We start from the raw sequence: 16189 nt of genomic DNA on the forward strand, positions 1-16189 counted from the left end.
AGACAAAAAGGTTGCTTGTGCTTTACGCCACAGTGGGTGAAAGCTAGTTGCCCTCCTGCTGTACACTGGCCACCATGGTCACCAAAACTACTCTGCATGGACTGGTGATCTGGCCCTGGGGCTCTGGTGGATAATTACTTCTGCTGGGCATCCTTCACAAAAACGAATGGCTGCCCATTCCTTACCGTGCCTTTGGCTCAGGATGAAGTTTGAAGACTTCAAAGTGCATTTTGACAGAGTTGAGATCTGCAACCTGACTCCAGATGCCCTGGAAGACAGCACTGCCCACAAATGGGAAGTGACCATCCACCAGGGAAGCTGGGTCCGCGGAGCCACCGCAGGAGGATGTAGAAATTTCCTAGGTAAGAACGTACCAGTTTGAAAATGAGAAGCAGGCACTGAAATCTTTACCTACCCTCAGCTGTAGCTCTTCAGAGAGGAGCTCTGTAGCCAGAGCTATGGGTGCAAGACAGTTCAGCTGACAGCAACCAGCGAAAGGGATAAATGAGGAAACTCAAGCCATGGGCTTTAAGAGTGTTGTACTTTAAAGATAAGACCTTTCTGTGACTGGCTTTTTTGGATGAACAAACCAGCAATGAACAAAGTGATAAATGTTCATATGGTCCCACTTGAGACTTTGTAGTGAAAGAGTTGCTTTTTTTGCTCTCAGGTTCATTGGGTCTGATTTACCTCTTAATGACATTTGCATGAGCAGGACTAGGTTTAAATAAGCCAGCTAAGCCACAGCAGTAAGTGTAAAATGAGACAAAAAGCCCCTCTCAGCCAACATGTTTATGTGCCTCTGAAGCTGTGTCATGGATCCAAACTGTGCTAGTTTAGACTGGCACCAGCACTATGGGATCATTGTAGCAATGTAATTTTAATAAAATTTCATCTGACAACTTCATTTGAACCATGGTAACTTAATAAGGCAACAGCCTTAAAATCTTTCCTACACCTAGTTCCATGAAGGACTTTGGGATTTGGTTTGTTTTTTGCAAAATAAAGTGGAAAGTTTAGTGGAAAGAAGTATAACGATTAATGGAAAAACTAAGTCTGAATGAAACATCAGCTTAATTGTCTCTTTTGGTTTGGTGGGGGTATTTTTGTAGTAGCAGTGGTGGTTTATTATTCTGAGTCAAGAAGCTCTCTGGCGTTCTTTACTTTGGCAGAAACTTTTTGGACAAATCCACAAATCAAGCTGCATTTGACAGAGAGGGACGATGGACAAGACGACTGCACGTTCATAGCGGCACTGATGCAAAAGGGTCGCCGTAAACTCAAGAAGCTTGGAGCTGAAATGCTGACCATTGGCTACTCTATTTATGAGGTACTCTTTTGCTGCTACAGCACAGGAGCTGCACTGTTGCCCCTGCCCCATTTTTAGGGCTCTTGCTCTTAAAACAACCTTCTCAGTTACATCCAGCCCCGTGGAAGATGGAGTCCTCTCAGAGAAGAATTTAGGAGTCTCTGTGGGGCCACGGGTTCCTAGGACAGACCCCTCAGCCCCATGATTCTATCACCCTTGCCAGGCTCAGGGAGAGGGAATATTGCTTCTTCTGAGCATCCTGGGACACATCACACACAGATGCCCTTTCCTGAGTAAGGCTGAGGTTGGTGGATCTGTTGTCACTGCCCTGTTACTCCCTATCTGGGATGGTGGTGTTTAGTGGCAGGGAATGTTCAAGTAGGAAGGCAATGTCTCTGAGTGCTCTGCCTTCTGGGTGGGAAAGGGCAGTGGCAATGGGCCCTTGCCATAAGGTGGGAGCTGAATTGCTGTAAGCACCTGGGAGAGTGAATGATAGTCAGGATCTCAGCCTGGGGTGACGCCTGTGCCAGGCAGAATTTGGCTCTGTGATTAGGAAAGGGGTGAGTATGGCTTTCAGCACACCCTGGCCAGTTCAGCACTGCCCTTTGTTCCCTTCCTAGAGCCCTGGCAGAGACGGACACTTGGGCAAAGACTTCTTCAGGTACCACCCCTCCAAGGCCAGGAGCAAAACCTACATCAATTTAAGGGAAGTATCCCACCGATTCAAGCTGCCACCGGGTGATTACATTCTTATTCCAACCACATTTGAGCCGCACCAGGAGGCAGATTTCTGCCTGAGGATCTTCTCTGAGAAGAAGGCCATCACTGAGTAAGTCTGCAGCAAGCTTTGGGCCCTCCAGTGCTCCCCTGCACATGGGGTTGTTGGCTGCTGGGGAGAGTGTGGCTGCCAGGTACCCAGCCCTACAGCAGAGACCCAACATGGCAGGCTCTTGATCATTTGGGGTGTTTTTTTATATTTTCCTGTTTTTGCTAAACCAGACTTTTTTTTTTTTTTTTTTTTTTTTTTTGAGAGGAGTTGAGAAGGTGGGGAAATAGGGCATACCATGAGGAATCTGCTGGAAGTTTGATAGGGAAGAGTTGCTAGATGCCTGGCACTATTTGGGTCTCTGTGAATGCAGCAGTGTTTGCTTCCTGTTTGTTTCCTCCCAAAGTTTATCCAAAAGACAATTTTATGTTAAAAAAGCGTGCTGAGGAAAAAATGTGTTCACAATGAATAATGAATAAAGAATGAGATGAATTCTTCAGCAGATGACATGCACAGCTGTGTCCTCCCTTAGTCCTGCCTAATGTCTGATTTAAGGGCTTATACCAAAATTTAAACAGTGCAAAAGTCTGATCGTTTGATGAATTTTAGCTAAACACAAGTTGTTAAGTAAAAAAACCAAACTGTTTTATCATTCACCTGGGGAAAAGGTAATAAGCAAGCTTCCACCCCAAGCAGATGTTGAGTACCTTCAGATACCAAATAAGGTTTTGTTTTCTCCAGGGATCTAGATGAAAATGTTGCCATTGATCTCCCAGAGGTAAGTCTACAGCATTAAAATAGCTCAGCAGAAGCCGGCACATACTGCTTTTACTGTCTTTGGCTAAACCACATTCATTTCACAGGAATGTTACACAATTGCCAGCTTTGTGTATATCACTGAAATGCTAAGCTCTGCCGAATGTGGTAAGAGAGCTGTAACAACCAAAATCACAATCATTATGCTTCTCATCCCCTTGAAGGCAGCCAGTGCCAGTCTGAGAGGTGGGTGTCGGCCACCCCGTGCGCCCTGCGAGCGCCACCCCTTAGCACTGGGGAGCCACGCGGCTGTTCACATCTTTTAATTTATTTCTTGTCAAAAATAAGAAGCAAGAGAATGTCTAATAGACCTACATTAATTTTGCATACAGATGTCTTTATTTTACTTCTCCGTATCTGCAGGGCTTGGGAGGGAATGGTTACGCATGCACGTGCCTACTCAAATGATTGAATTCTTTTAGTTTTTGAACGTCTTGGTCTGCCTGCTGAGCACTAATTGCAGCTGGGTCTGAGTCAGCTCCTGTTTAAGCATATCCCTGCAAATAAGCCATTAATTGTGGTGTGCCTTTCCATGGAAACAAGCTAAGCCAAGATCTAATTTGTCCCTCTTTAGTAAAACTCTTCCCCGAGGACCCAGCTAACAATGACATCTTCATTTTCGGGATCTCAGGGCCATGTTCCGTAGCAGAATAAGTCTGTGCATATGTGGGTAATATGGTGAAGTGCAGCCACCTCTGGCTGGTGCTCTCAAGAAGGGCTGGAGGTCCCAGGACGATGCCACAGGAGAGAGCTCAGCAGCGCTGGGGCTGTTGGAGGCCCCGGGAAACAGAATGGAGCAGGCTGGGATGGGAGGAGACACAGGTGTTTTCCAGGATGGGTGCCCTTGGTTTGTACCAAGGCAGAGGCACACTACACACTTGTCCAGGCAAAGGAAATGAGAGGGTGAGACTCCCCTCGGGCGGAGAGATGGCCGGGAGGATCTGGCAGAGTTCAGGAGCATGTGCCCTTATTTTAAGATGTACAGTGGTCCAGGCTGCACAGAGGGGCTATTTGCAGGAGAAATGTCACGTTTTGCAATTCTTAGAAGGACTTGTGTGGTTGTTGTTGCAGCCTCTACACCCAACACCAAACCCACAAGAAACTGAAGAGGAAAAGCAGTTCCGGGCACTGTTTGAGCAGATCTCGGGAAAGGTGAGTGCAAAACACTTTGGGTCAGAGCAAGATGTAAAAAAGAGGGGAAGCACTTCTGCCCCTATCCGGAGCCACAGGAAACAAGCCCGACATATTTTGGGAGTGTGTTTGGTTGCAGTGTGTTGTCTGGGCACCAGATGTCACCATGCCTTATGGCTCGATGGATAAGGGTGCAGTCCCCGGTGAGCAAGCAGGAGGACCCAAGCTGGAACTCAAGCTCTGAAGGAGCCTACCTGGTTTAATGTTCAGCCGCAGTTGAGTTTTCTTTGGTTCAACAGCTCCTGCTTGAGATCTCCTTCAGAAAGACTTATGCAGAGCAGCATTCCTGTATTTTCCCAGCCCATAAATTTTTAGCTTTTTCTGGGTTTTGTATGGTTCTTTTTTTGCTGAGTTGCAATGAAGAACAGATGAGTGATTTTTGTGTTTTCTGAGGTTTTTGGTATGTCTGATTACAGAAACATTTAAGTAACAGATGCTTCACTTTTTTTCTTTTTTTTTCTTTTCTGCAGGACATGGAGATCTCTGCAGAAGAACTTGAATATGTTCTGAATGCTGTATTAAAAAAAAGTAAGTGCTGACAACTTCTAAGTTAAGGTTGGTATATAACTTTCTAAAATCTGCCATTAAATTCATTTACATGTAGAAAATGAAAGGCTGTCTTACGACCCCAAACTGGTGTCCCTGAGCCAACAAGGGCAGAGCCAGGAAAGTGTTTGGTCCATGATCTAACCACGAGCTTGCCCTGCCTCCAGCATGGTCCATGTCAGCTCAGTGAGGCCAGCTCCCTATTGCACTGCCACCCTGCTGTGGAGGGACAGGCACTAGGCTGGGACTTTTAAGCTCATGATCCTGCTACAGGCCCTTTGTACAGTGGAAAACCTGTCACTCCCTGAACCTCAAATCAAGGACAGTATTTCTTGTCATGTCTCCAGTAAATGCATCTTCTGTCTGGACTGAGACTTCTCTGGACGGAGCTGACTTCATCTTCCAGTTCACAGGCCCTCCCACAATGAGGACCAAGAGTCAGCTATCTCTGTCCTATTTTCTCCTTTCTGTTTATAAAAGACAGATTTGCTTATAATTTCTTTCATATTATTGTTCTTTTTCAGCAAAGAACATAAAATTCAAGAACTTAAGTCTCATTTCATGCCGAAATATCATTTCTCTTATGGATGTATCCTTTCAAACAAGTGCCTGTGAGGCTAAATGAAGAATGAATATAATTGTCCATAACATTATGTATTGTGGGTGTCAGAAATTAATTTAGTAGTGGCAGATCACTAGCCAAAGAAAACAAAAATGCTTGACTGTTTCTTCCTGATTTTTATTTTCGAAATTTAGGGTTAAGAGTTTCAGGACAAACGGTATTCTATTGCAAACTTAGAGGCAGATGCTTTAATGCTGACCACCTTTAGAAGTAAATCTCAAGCTACTTCTGTATAGGACAGTGCATTTTTCAAGCTGTGGTTTATTTGAAAGAGACATAGAAGACTGAACTCAAGAGAAGTCTGTTGTCTGGGGAGCTAAATTCGCCAGACAGAGTTGTACATGGAAGTTATGGGTCAGAAATTAAGGATCAAAAGTGGTGAAAATTGCTGATATCAAAGCTCTTCTTTGACAATCAGCTTAAAAACTGGAAAATCTGGTCTTTCAGCTAGTTACTGGGACTCCAGGAAACAGACATGTGGGTGAGAGTTGTCTGTCCAAATTTAGGTATTTGTGGTGTAGGCGTCTACATCTGAGCCAGATTTCTAGACTTCCTTTGTAGACAGCAAAAGGGGTGGTGTAATTAATTGTTCTGGACGTAGCTAACTGAGGGGTGCTAAGTGACTGCTCAGACATCAGGTGAGGTGAATCACAGCCCTGATGCTTCTCCACTAGATTTGTCCTTTGCGGAGTTCTGGCTCCTGCTGAGTTCACTCAGCATGGCTTCTCCTCAGGTAGAGCTGCTTTTGCAGTATGCTTGCCCAAGAAACAGCTTTCTTACACGTGAGACAGAACAGACCTACCAAGGCAGGTATCTAATGTTTGGTTTTATGCCTTGCTTGTTCAGCTGAGATGTCTTTTGCTTTTGTTGCTTCAGTCCATGACAGAGGTAACATCTGTTCAAGCACTTCTAAGAGAAAACCAAAACAGACAAAATTTTGTCCTGTGAAAGCTGGTTCATAATATTAAAATTCAATGCAGATTAGTCACCCTGCACATGCAGTGAGAAACAGGGACCAGTTCTAAATTTCCTTGCTTAAAAACAAAGCCTCAGTAGGGAGCTGGTCCATGTTCCCATCTCATCCTTACATGGTATTGGCACGAAGCCAGGCCCTGTGCTTGACCCTGGAGCATGGCAGCAGTTCTAGGTTTACTATTTAGGATACAACTAAATAGTTTCCGTGATTTGCAATGCTTCCAAGCAAATCTTTGCATAGTTTTGAATAAATGGGGAGACATCTCTTCCTCTGCTTTGGGAGCACAAGGAACGCAGACACAACCATCCCGCTCTGGACGTGCTATTTGGAGCACAATGGAAGAGCAAAACCATAAAAACGCAAACCCAAGTCAATGCTGGCACAGACTCCTCTGTGTCACATGCTACTGAATTCCCTGGCAATGGTCAGCATGTGGCGGTGAGGAGCAGGGACAGAGTTCTACATGACCCTGGGAAGAAGAGCCTGGCTGGGTAAAAAAAGCCTTCACAGAAGCGAGGATGTCGATCTGTGGGTGCCCTCAATGTCACCAGCAGAGGTGCTCAAATAACAGCAGGTGTTAGCTAGACCCCACTTGGCATGTTTTGACCTTTGTGAACGAATGCTCGCTGAGCCAATGTCCATCTGAGCAAGGGCTGTGTCCTGGCAAGATGGAAAAAGGAAGGGGAGTGGGACCCTTCCTCATTTAGCACTTCAGAGCAGCTGCCTCATCCTGGAAGTGAACTGTGCTTGGGGGTTACATCGGTAACTCAGTGAAATAAGTCCCTCACTTCAGGCAGAGGGAAGGCCAGACAGATCTAATCATTGTCTCCAAGAACTGCTTTGCAGGCATTTATTTCAGACCGTAAGGACCAGATTTTGCCATTCTCTCCCCACTACTCACATTAATTTTTGGTTGAGCCATTGCAACAGGACCTGGTCTCTAGACAAAAATACTGAACAGCACATTGGTTGACTAACTGCTTTGGGCACAGAAGCAATTTGTTTTAATCAGGTAATTTAATTCTCTGAATCATTTATATCCCATTTACATCCAAAACTGTTCTTGCCTTAGAATAATCTTTCTTCCTCATGAAGTCCCTGAATTGCTCAGCTGTGTTTTTATATCACATAATGTTCCTCCAGTATCACAGCCACAGGCATGACTGCAACTGCTGGTGCTCTACCTCTCAAGAAATCCCAGTGCCAGTTGGAGCAGCAGTACAAGCTTTCCAGTCAACATTTTCTGCTTAAAGGAACTACTCTGATAAGTTCAGACTGAATTTGGGCTTTCATATAAAAAGTCCTTTTCCTTAGTTCATATTACCAGACTAATGGCAACGGGAAACTGGAATTCAGTGAGTTCAAAGTTTTCTGGGAAAAAATGAAGAAATGGATAGTAGGTGACATTATCCATTGTAATTCTTCCTCCATTTCATTAGCTGCTTCCTGAACAGCTTACTGGGTATATGCAGACAAAAATGGAGAGAGGACTGTGTTCAAGCCATGAATTTTAACACAAAACAAATGTTTTTAAAAGCATGGGGTTTGTTTTGGATAGTCAAAGGCATTCTTAGCTTTCCATGATGATAAACCATAATAGTTTTCTGGAAATAACTGAGATTTTTGTAAACTAGTCAACTATGTTTGGGATAAAGAATGCAATGGACCCTAATAAGAAAGCCAATCAGAAGGAAACTTAAGGAGTTTCCATAACTGCTGTTGTACAGAAGAAGAAAGTGATGATTCATGACTAGTAGGAAACAATAATTTCCTAAGTCACTGCATTTTCATTACTGATCTCTCAGGAGTCAACTGTACTAAAGTCTGGGAAAGTGCTGATTCTAATTTTAAACACATTTCCTTGCCAATGTATAGGCAGTGAGAATAAGTAGGCTTGCAGAATCAATCACAGAATGAATGCTCTCAAACAAAAGACATTACAATTGTTTCCTCATGGCCATTAATAGGTTTTTCTGAATTTGTGCTTCACCAAAGCATTCAAAATATGCAGTTCTTTGCTTCTTGTCTAGCCCATCAGAAATGCCCAACACTTTTTCTGGGTACTAATGCCACATCTCTTTTAACAAAGGACACACTGTGTTTTAACAAGGGGCTTGAGAAGCCCTTGTATCCTGTAGGAAGATTTGCACATGTATTTGCTGGAAAATTTTAAGCTGAATGCGACGACAGCTCCAAATAACTCATATTCCAAAGGAGAGTTGTATTTGTCGTCTCAATAAAAGGATGGAATTTAACTCCAGCTTGAGAATTGCTTAATATATGGGTCAAAATTCAGACTGTTTGACCGGTTTTCTTGGTTGTACCATGAATGTGTCTATTCAGATCTTTTATACTTAGCAACAAATGAGCAAGTGACAATATTAACATCATGTTAAGCAGTTTGTCTCTAGTGTTCAGAACTATGGAGAAAAGCACAAAAGAAGATTAAGAGAAAGTGTCAGTTAAGAGTTAAAAGACAGAGAACAATACATCTTTCCAGTTAAAATCACTTTTTAAAAAATCATGACATTTTTAATGAAGAGCAACTCATGACTTTTTAATGCTTGGATTTGGCAGTACTTTTTTAAGTCACAACAACCTGTTCATATGACAAAGAGAACTGGGACCAAGATTTACTCCTCCACTATAAAATCAGACCAGATCTAGACCAAAGTCTTGTCAGCTTTCTTGAATTCTTATACTGTGAGGTTGGAGATAAACACCTTGCCTTTCTATGCCATATCTGCGCTCCCTTTCGTACTCCAGTAGTGAGCTTTCTGTGTGCTCCTTCCATAACAGAGTATCTTCCTTCAATTTGACTTTGATAAATCTGGCTCCATGTCCTCTTATGAGCTTCGTGGGGCTCTTAAAGCTGCAGGTAAGGCAAGCATTTTATCCTGTAAACCTGTTGGGCAGATCAGCGTGGGTGAAAAGGACAATCACACAGGCCAGGTGCTCCTGAACAAGGAGGAAGTCTAAACCCCAGAGAGACCCTGGGCACACTGAGTAGGGTAATTTTGCCCCAGGTATCCCAGATCCTGAAGGGCAGGCAGTCAGAACAATCTCTGTATTTTATTGGCTATGTTAAACCCAACAGGGCTGAACGTGTGTGGGGTTAGACCTTGAAACAGATCACTTCAGAGTCCATGAACATTCAAGGGTTGAAGGAATAGTGAGAAAGCTGCTATGAAGAGCAATCTCTGCATCAGTATTTCATCACAACTTGTTTTTATTAAAGCAGATAATTTTTCAGAAATCCCTCCAAATTCGAGAAGATAGAATGGTCTCTCACACATCACAGTGTGGCATGGACTAGAAACTGCAGTGCCTGGAAAATCTCTTGTTCAGGGTTTGTTATTCATTGCAGGCTTAAAGAACTTGGTGGTTAGATCACTTTCTGGATGGCTATGTGCCACGGAGTATCCTCCCATTAAGTGGTTTTCAAGATTAGTTACTAGAGATCTGTAGATTCCCCCTGACGTGTGAGGTTGCTCACTTCTGCTCTGTGTGTGTCTCTGGGAAGGATACCAGCTCAACAATTACCTGCTGCAACTGATTGTCCTCCGATACTCTGACGAGCAGTTCCAGATTGAATTTGATGATTTTCTGAACTGCCTAATACGCCTGGAGAACGCGAGCCGTGAGTATCTTCTTCCTCTGGAATTTCATCCCCCTTGAATGAGAAATCGTTCTGCTTCCAGCATCTTGCACAATATCTGAGATCCAGCACAAAGCTAACAGAAAGGAGCTGTGTTTAGCGTTTGCATTTAGGATGGCTTTTCTCCTGTAAAGTGAAAAATGCTCTGCTGCTAATGGAAAATTTCCCCATGTGAATAGAGCTTGCTACATAAACTCTGCAGCAATGTTGAAGGCATGTGAAGAATGCTGGTAAAGTCCATGTTGTAACCCCTCTTGTGGCTCACCCAGGAGCTTAATTTGGGATCACACAAGTTTAAGGTTCCAACATTACTTGTGCCTCATGGAAAGAGAAAACTGGCATGCTCGTGGGCAGGTATCTCCTGTACCTTTTACATAACATATTCCCTTTTGGCTTCAGATGGAGTTCCCTGTACTTCAAGGCACCCAAGGTCTGAGTTCATTTCTGGCACAGGGTCACTCTGGTTACAAAGCAGCAGTAGTAAAGATAGGTTAAAAGGTAGATAAATGGAATAAAAGGTGGATAAAAGGAATAAAACCCAATTCACTCTATGAAAAGAAAGATCAACTTTCTTCACTGATTTTTTTGGTTTCGTTCTTTTTACTTTCTGGCTTGACTATAGCACTAGAATTATTAAATTTCTGAGACAGAAGTTAAATAAGATATATAAAGAAGTGCAAATTGCTTGGCTTGATTTCAGAGTATCCTCCAAATCTGACTGTTTAGCACATTCAGGACACCTTTTCCAGACAAGTCCTGAAGTGAGCCTTGCATAAAGGCCTTAAGTCAGCAAGACATTTCCTCTTGGAAGGTCTTTGCTTTGTCAGAGGAGCTACCACCACCAAGCAATCCTAAGCAATCTGCCTTTGTGCCAGGCCCTCCCTCTCCCTGGCATGGCCACTCGTCGTCGTGGGATGGAGAGCTCGTGTGTGAATATGAATGAGGTGTATTTATAGCACTGGTGTCCATTTTTCATTCCAGGAGTATTCCAAGCACTGAGTGCAAAAAACAAGGACTTCATTAACCTGAATATAGGCGAGGTATGAGCACAGATTCATAAACTCTGAGAAAATGATGGGGTTTCTCCAGAGCTTTGTCCTCTTCTAAGGCCTGGAGTATTTCTGCATGACACTTCAGATGTCCATGAGAGTGCAGGGGGGTATCTGCCATAGGTTTCACCATGGCTGGAATTTTACAGCCCACTGCAGCCCATGCACTGATTAAATCTCCTCCACACTATTGCCTTCCTTGCTTGCCCTGTGGCATATTGACAGCTTCCCATGCCCCTTTCTAGTTTCTCAGGTTTTTTTCCTTCCTTGGGTGCCAGGTTTCAGTGGGGGAAAGAGGAAGGAGCAGATGGGGGTAAGGGGGGTCTTTCACTCCCCCTGAATCCCCCAGGAATACAGATCAGCCTGTGCGTGTCTATCACTTGCTTCTCACACTGCTCAGCACGAGTTTCTTGTTTTCTTGTGCTCTCCTTGATTGCCTGTTGCTGTGAGCTGTCTCTCATTTCACACTAAGCCAAAGCTTCCTGGGGTGAGGCACAATGAATTCCCAGGGAAAAGAAATGTGGGAACTCATGTGGACAGCTGGCATGCAAATAAAGTAACTGCTGTTTCCATCATCTAGTGCTTGGAGGGCTTTGCCTTATTCCTTCCTGCTGGCTGAGGTCTCTCCTTAATGACAGGATGTAAGACCCAAGTGAGCAAAGGTCCTCTTCCCTAAGTGGGGTCAGTTCAGAGAAAAACACTGCTTTGGAATGGCTCTCATTTGGGGAAAGACATGGGGAGGGAGAAGGGCCTGAAATACTTTATTGTAAAGTTGATATTTTTCTTATACTAGTTTATCAACTTGGCAATGAACATCTGAAGAAGTTTGATTTGGATGCCAGGAGTTTCTTGCGACTTTGCTGCCGAGACTTTTGCCCCAAGAGCTGGGGTCCCCTTCACATGCAAACTTCACCAGGAGATTTCCTGCAGAGAAACATGAATGCTGCCCCCCCTTTCTGTTCTCCAACCCTGTGGATGAGTTTAAGTGTCAGATCATGTGTTTTTTGGTAGAGCCTGATACTGGATTTGGCACTGAGCATTTGGATGTGGTACACATTCCTCTCAAGCAGGCTGAAGCTGTTGTTCCTGAGTGACCACAGGTTTTTATGAAATAGGATTGTGTTTACTTTCAGCATAGCACAGACTACAGTGATTAAAAGTCTTTATTGCTGCTTGGCTACTGATTACTGTAAGGTCCTTTTGAAAATACAAGGTTGCATAAAACTTGTTCAGTTTGGAATTTATTTCCAGGCATTATGTGTGGCTACATGACAAGTACCCTGTTGTAGCCACATGAGTTGCAGTCTGGTGAGCTGTAGGGACTGTATGGAAGAAAATTCACTTCTTAATAATTGTGGTCCCACGTCCAGAGTTCCTTAGAAGGATGCTTAAGAAAAGGTTTGACATTCATCATAGATGTGCTTTAGAGAAAAATGATTGCATCTCACCTTTTCTTAGTTCTTCCTCTGCTACCAACAAAGTTCCTCTGCTTCACATTTTGCTGTGTAGCCAGAGTGTCCCACAGGCCTGTCTCTGCAGAGTTGCACACAGTTTGTCATTGTCTTCAGAGAAACACATGGCCTCTCAGACAGTGAGCACTTGCATGGGGCTGTTTTCCTCCAGGCAGTCGAAGACTGTGTCCCACACCAGCCATGCGCCAGAAGAACAACTGTAATCATTTTAGATTAACTAAATGTACCCATTGGTAATGTCCTGATCTCTGCAGATGCTGTTTTGCATCTGTGACTTATACAGTATTATACATGTGATGTGGGTAGCCAGTGCTGACTTTAAAAATAACAGTAATAGCAACCAGGGACTTAAGAGGTCTTCATAGGATTTGTTTCCATGATAATCTTCGTAACTTATGTCTATTTTATAGTGAATCAGCTGTCTGGCTTTGTTTTCTAAAACCTTTCTTGCAGTGTAACATATGGCCCTAGGCTAGCCTTGCATCCCCTACTGTCTGGGATCACTGAGACAGACAGGGTTTTGTTTTCTCTAGATTTAGACCTAATGAACAATTCAGGAAAGAAATTCAAGCTGCAGTAAAGGTGAAGCTCAAACAGTGAAAAAACATACAAATCATGGTGTTTAAAATACTAACTTTCATTTTTTCTATCAATTGTAATATTGTAACTATGCAGAAAATACTCTGGAGCTAGCTGGGAGCTGAGCAAAAGCTGATGGTTGCAGTATTTGATTAACTGAGGTACTCAGCCCCATGAGGTGTATTGATTTTCAGATGTGCTGATTGTTTGCCCTTTTACAGCACCAGAGACAGCTGTCCAAATCTGTGAAAGTTTGGATTAAAATCAAGACTGTCCTATGAACATTCAACCACACTCTTGAAACAAACAAACAAACAAAAAAACACAATCGGAAATCCTTAACTGGTTCACTGTACAAGCTTAGATGTAGATACAAATTTGTTGTAACATACCACTGTTCACATGCAGAAGAAATGTCTCAATACCTGGCATTACCAGTGTAGCTTTCTGTTCTTCTCCACAGAGCTGGTGCTGTCTTGAGAAATCAGGATTACTATACAAAAATTATAAATAAAGGTGGAAGCAATGAGGTACAGGCAAAAATATTCTTGGCTTTAAAAACAAAATTAATGCATTTAAGAAAAAAAAAAACACCCTGAGGAGTTTTCTGCCCACTCGGAGCAGTTGCCTGCGGACTGTACCAAAAGGAACCTGAGAGATAACATCAGAGTTCTTTAGGAATCAGCCTCTTTCTTGGGCAGCCAGCTCTCTGCAGACAGCCTGGTCCCAATCCTGCCTTGGGATTTACACAGCACCCACAGCCACAGCAGAGGGCACAGAAGGGGATTAAGCACAAGAGAACCTGTAGGTACAATCAGGCTGGCTGTACCATGGCCACTCAAACTTTGTTGCAGCAGTCCCCATCACTTGGCCTGTAAGGATGTTACAGATGCCTGTGCTGAAAGCCTTGCCAATATCAAGGTGTAGAACAGCAATTGCTCCCCCTTGTCCTGAGTGTTTGACCATTTCCTTTCTGTACCAGAGCACAGCCCACCTTAAAAAGGGAAGGGTAACTCTGGCAGTAACTTCTGCAGCAGCGAGGTGGAGGATTATATAATCCCTGGTGAGGTGTGGTTTTGTGTGCTATTACACTGTGAGGGACTGAGTGGGATTTCACGCTGGATTTCACAGCCCCACCTGAACACCAACATCCTTCTCAGCACTGTGCCTGCCTGGTGTTAGAGCAGGAGGGCAGCTTTGCCCAGAAGCAGGAGTTTGGGCTTGCTGGTCTTCTTTTCTTTTAATCAAGGACCTTGAAGCTAGATCCTGCTGCCTTCTCTGACATGAGATGCAGATGCATTTGGCTCTGCACCATTACAGGATCTATGGCAAACTCCTTATGGTGCTCTGAAAGCTGCGAGTGGTACCCTCCCTAATGTGGTGCACACATACCTTCTTAGCAAGAGTGGCTCATGCTGGGAAGCCCTGCCTTGTCTGCTAAATAGCAACATTAATGCAACATGAGAGTAATTTTTCATAATTATAGGAGTGGAAAAAACGAAGAATCACTTAGCTACAGGGTTGCAATCTGAGCCTGCTTTCCCACTGCCTCACAAGATAAAAAATCTCACCCTAAACCTGCTGCTAAAGCCTTAGGTTAGATGTCATCAGGGGCTGGCTGCTGCTCTGGAGCCAATTGTCTCTCCTCTGCTCCCCTGTGTCCTCCCAGCCACCTCAGCACCCCAAGATGTTGGGCAGTGCTCCGAGACATGGCACATTTCTGAATTTAAAGGAACAACATCAATTCAAGGCATAACCTTTTGGGAGGGTATTCCCTTGGGGTTTGCCCCAAACTCCACCACCCTGATCACCATGATAGTAGGTTTGGCAATGGCATTTTCCTGCCTTGCAGTAGGTTTTCTTCCCAGCCTGCTGCTAAGGCCAGAGGGAAGATAGATAGTGAAAACTACTATGAAAAACTGCCTTAAAAAAAATAAAAAAAATCTTAAATACTGTGAAATTGTGTCCTGCCTTTTCTCCATACAAAAAGAGACAGGAAGAGTCAGTAAACATTGTGGGCACAAGAGTGGTCAGAAACATCCCACGCTTCTTCCAAAAGCTCCCAAGGACTAGCTCAGCAATGCTGCATCTTCATTTTGGTCTGGGGTTTGTTGTGGGTTTTGGTTTTGCTTTGTTGTTTCTGTTTAGGTTTTTGGGTTTTTTGGTTTTTGGGGCTTTTTTGTGGGTGTTTTGGGTTTGTTTGTGGTTTTTTTTGGTTTTTGTTGCATACCTATTTTAAGCCCCAGTAGGCCTTTTGCAAACTCATGTGTCAGCACAGGTGGTGCACGAGGCATTGCTGGAGGAACGAGGGGGAAAGAAAAAAAGTCTGGCAATCTGGCCATCCCACTGCTGGCAAATCCTCCAAATTGTGGTGCTGTGGCATCAGGTAGGAGAAATGCTAGACGAGATGTGGGAGTTCACCCCATTTATAACAGTTGTGGTTGCTTCCAGTCATGAAAATTAAATATTTGTGGGTAGAGATGAGTTATCTAAATAATTTTTATTTGAGCTGCATTATCTCTCCACTAGGCCCCCACCACCCCCCTGAAATATGTGAGCCTTTGTGCTATTTGACTCGTGGCAGCATATGTTTTGGAAGCACATCAGAGTGCTGAGGGCAGTTTGCAATGTTCCCAGCAAGGCTGGAACTTCAGCGTTTTAAAAATTAATTATAAATACTTGCTGATTGAGGTAAACACACAAGATGTCAGCAATTGCCAGCAACTATCTTTTGCACATCAGGCACTTATAAGGGCAAGTGTGCTATAAACTGCTCTCCTAAAATCTCTTATTTTCATCCTTTGTCCTTTGCATGACTCTTCAAAGGAAGTGAGCTCCACTGAGCAGGATTTGGCCTCCTGGGCAGCCTGGATGCCTCTTTGAGTATTATCCACAGAGGCAGAGGACTCAAACAGGGCAAAGATAGCAGCAAAGATAGCCCGTTCTTCTTCTGGCCCAAGGAATATATCACTATAACTCTTAATTGCCATTTTTTCCTCTTTTTTTAGTTAAAAAGCCCTGAACCAAAGTAAGATGGTGTATTCATCTCCCCCAAGTACACAGCAGAAATGGTGAATATTTTCCTTCTCAGGTACTTCACTGGACTACTTGAAGTGTGCTTTTTTTTTTCCTGGTCCACCAGAGAGGAAAAAGCATTTATCACAGATCCAAAGAGTGTCCATGTTTTATTTGTCCCCAGGGACAG

The 16189-nt window shown here is 43.7% G+C and overlaps 1 protein-coding gene across 1 annotated transcript in view; it reads left to right on the plus strand.

Annotated features, from left to right (window-relative positions):
• The window catches only part of CAPN9 (calpain 9), a 24855-nt gene extending 12698 nt beyond the window's left edge, over positions 1-12157 (plus strand). Inside the window, exons 10-21 of the mRNA XM_086877833.1 lie at positions 202-362; positions 1173-1330; positions 1930-2138; positions 2817-2853; positions 3963-4043; positions 4553-4610; positions 5153-5217; positions 7554-7622; positions 9026-9104; positions 9750-9866; positions 10866-10924; positions 11727-12157. Coding sequence (XP_086733959.1) covers positions 202-362; positions 1173-1330; positions 1930-2138; positions 2817-2853; positions 3963-4043; positions 4553-4610; positions 5153-5217; positions 7554-7622; positions 9026-9104; positions 9750-9866; positions 10866-10924; positions 11727-11753 — 1120 coding nt within the window. The 3' untranslated portion in view covers positions 11754-12157. The remainder of the gene's footprint in view (positions 1-201; positions 363-1172; positions 1331-1929; positions 2139-2816; positions 2854-3962; positions 4044-4552; positions 4611-5152; positions 5218-7553; positions 7623-9025; positions 9105-9749; positions 9867-10865; positions 10925-11726) is intronic.
• Positions 12158-16189: the final 4032 nt, after the last annotated feature.

This window comes from Cyanistes caeruleus, chromosome 2, assembly GCF_971803275.1.
Source record: "Cyanistes caeruleus chromosome 2, bCyaCae1.hap1.1, whole genome shotgun sequence".
NCBI classification, from domain to species: domain Eukaryota; kingdom Metazoa; phylum Chordata; class Aves; order Passeriformes; family Paridae; genus Cyanistes; species Cyanistes caeruleus.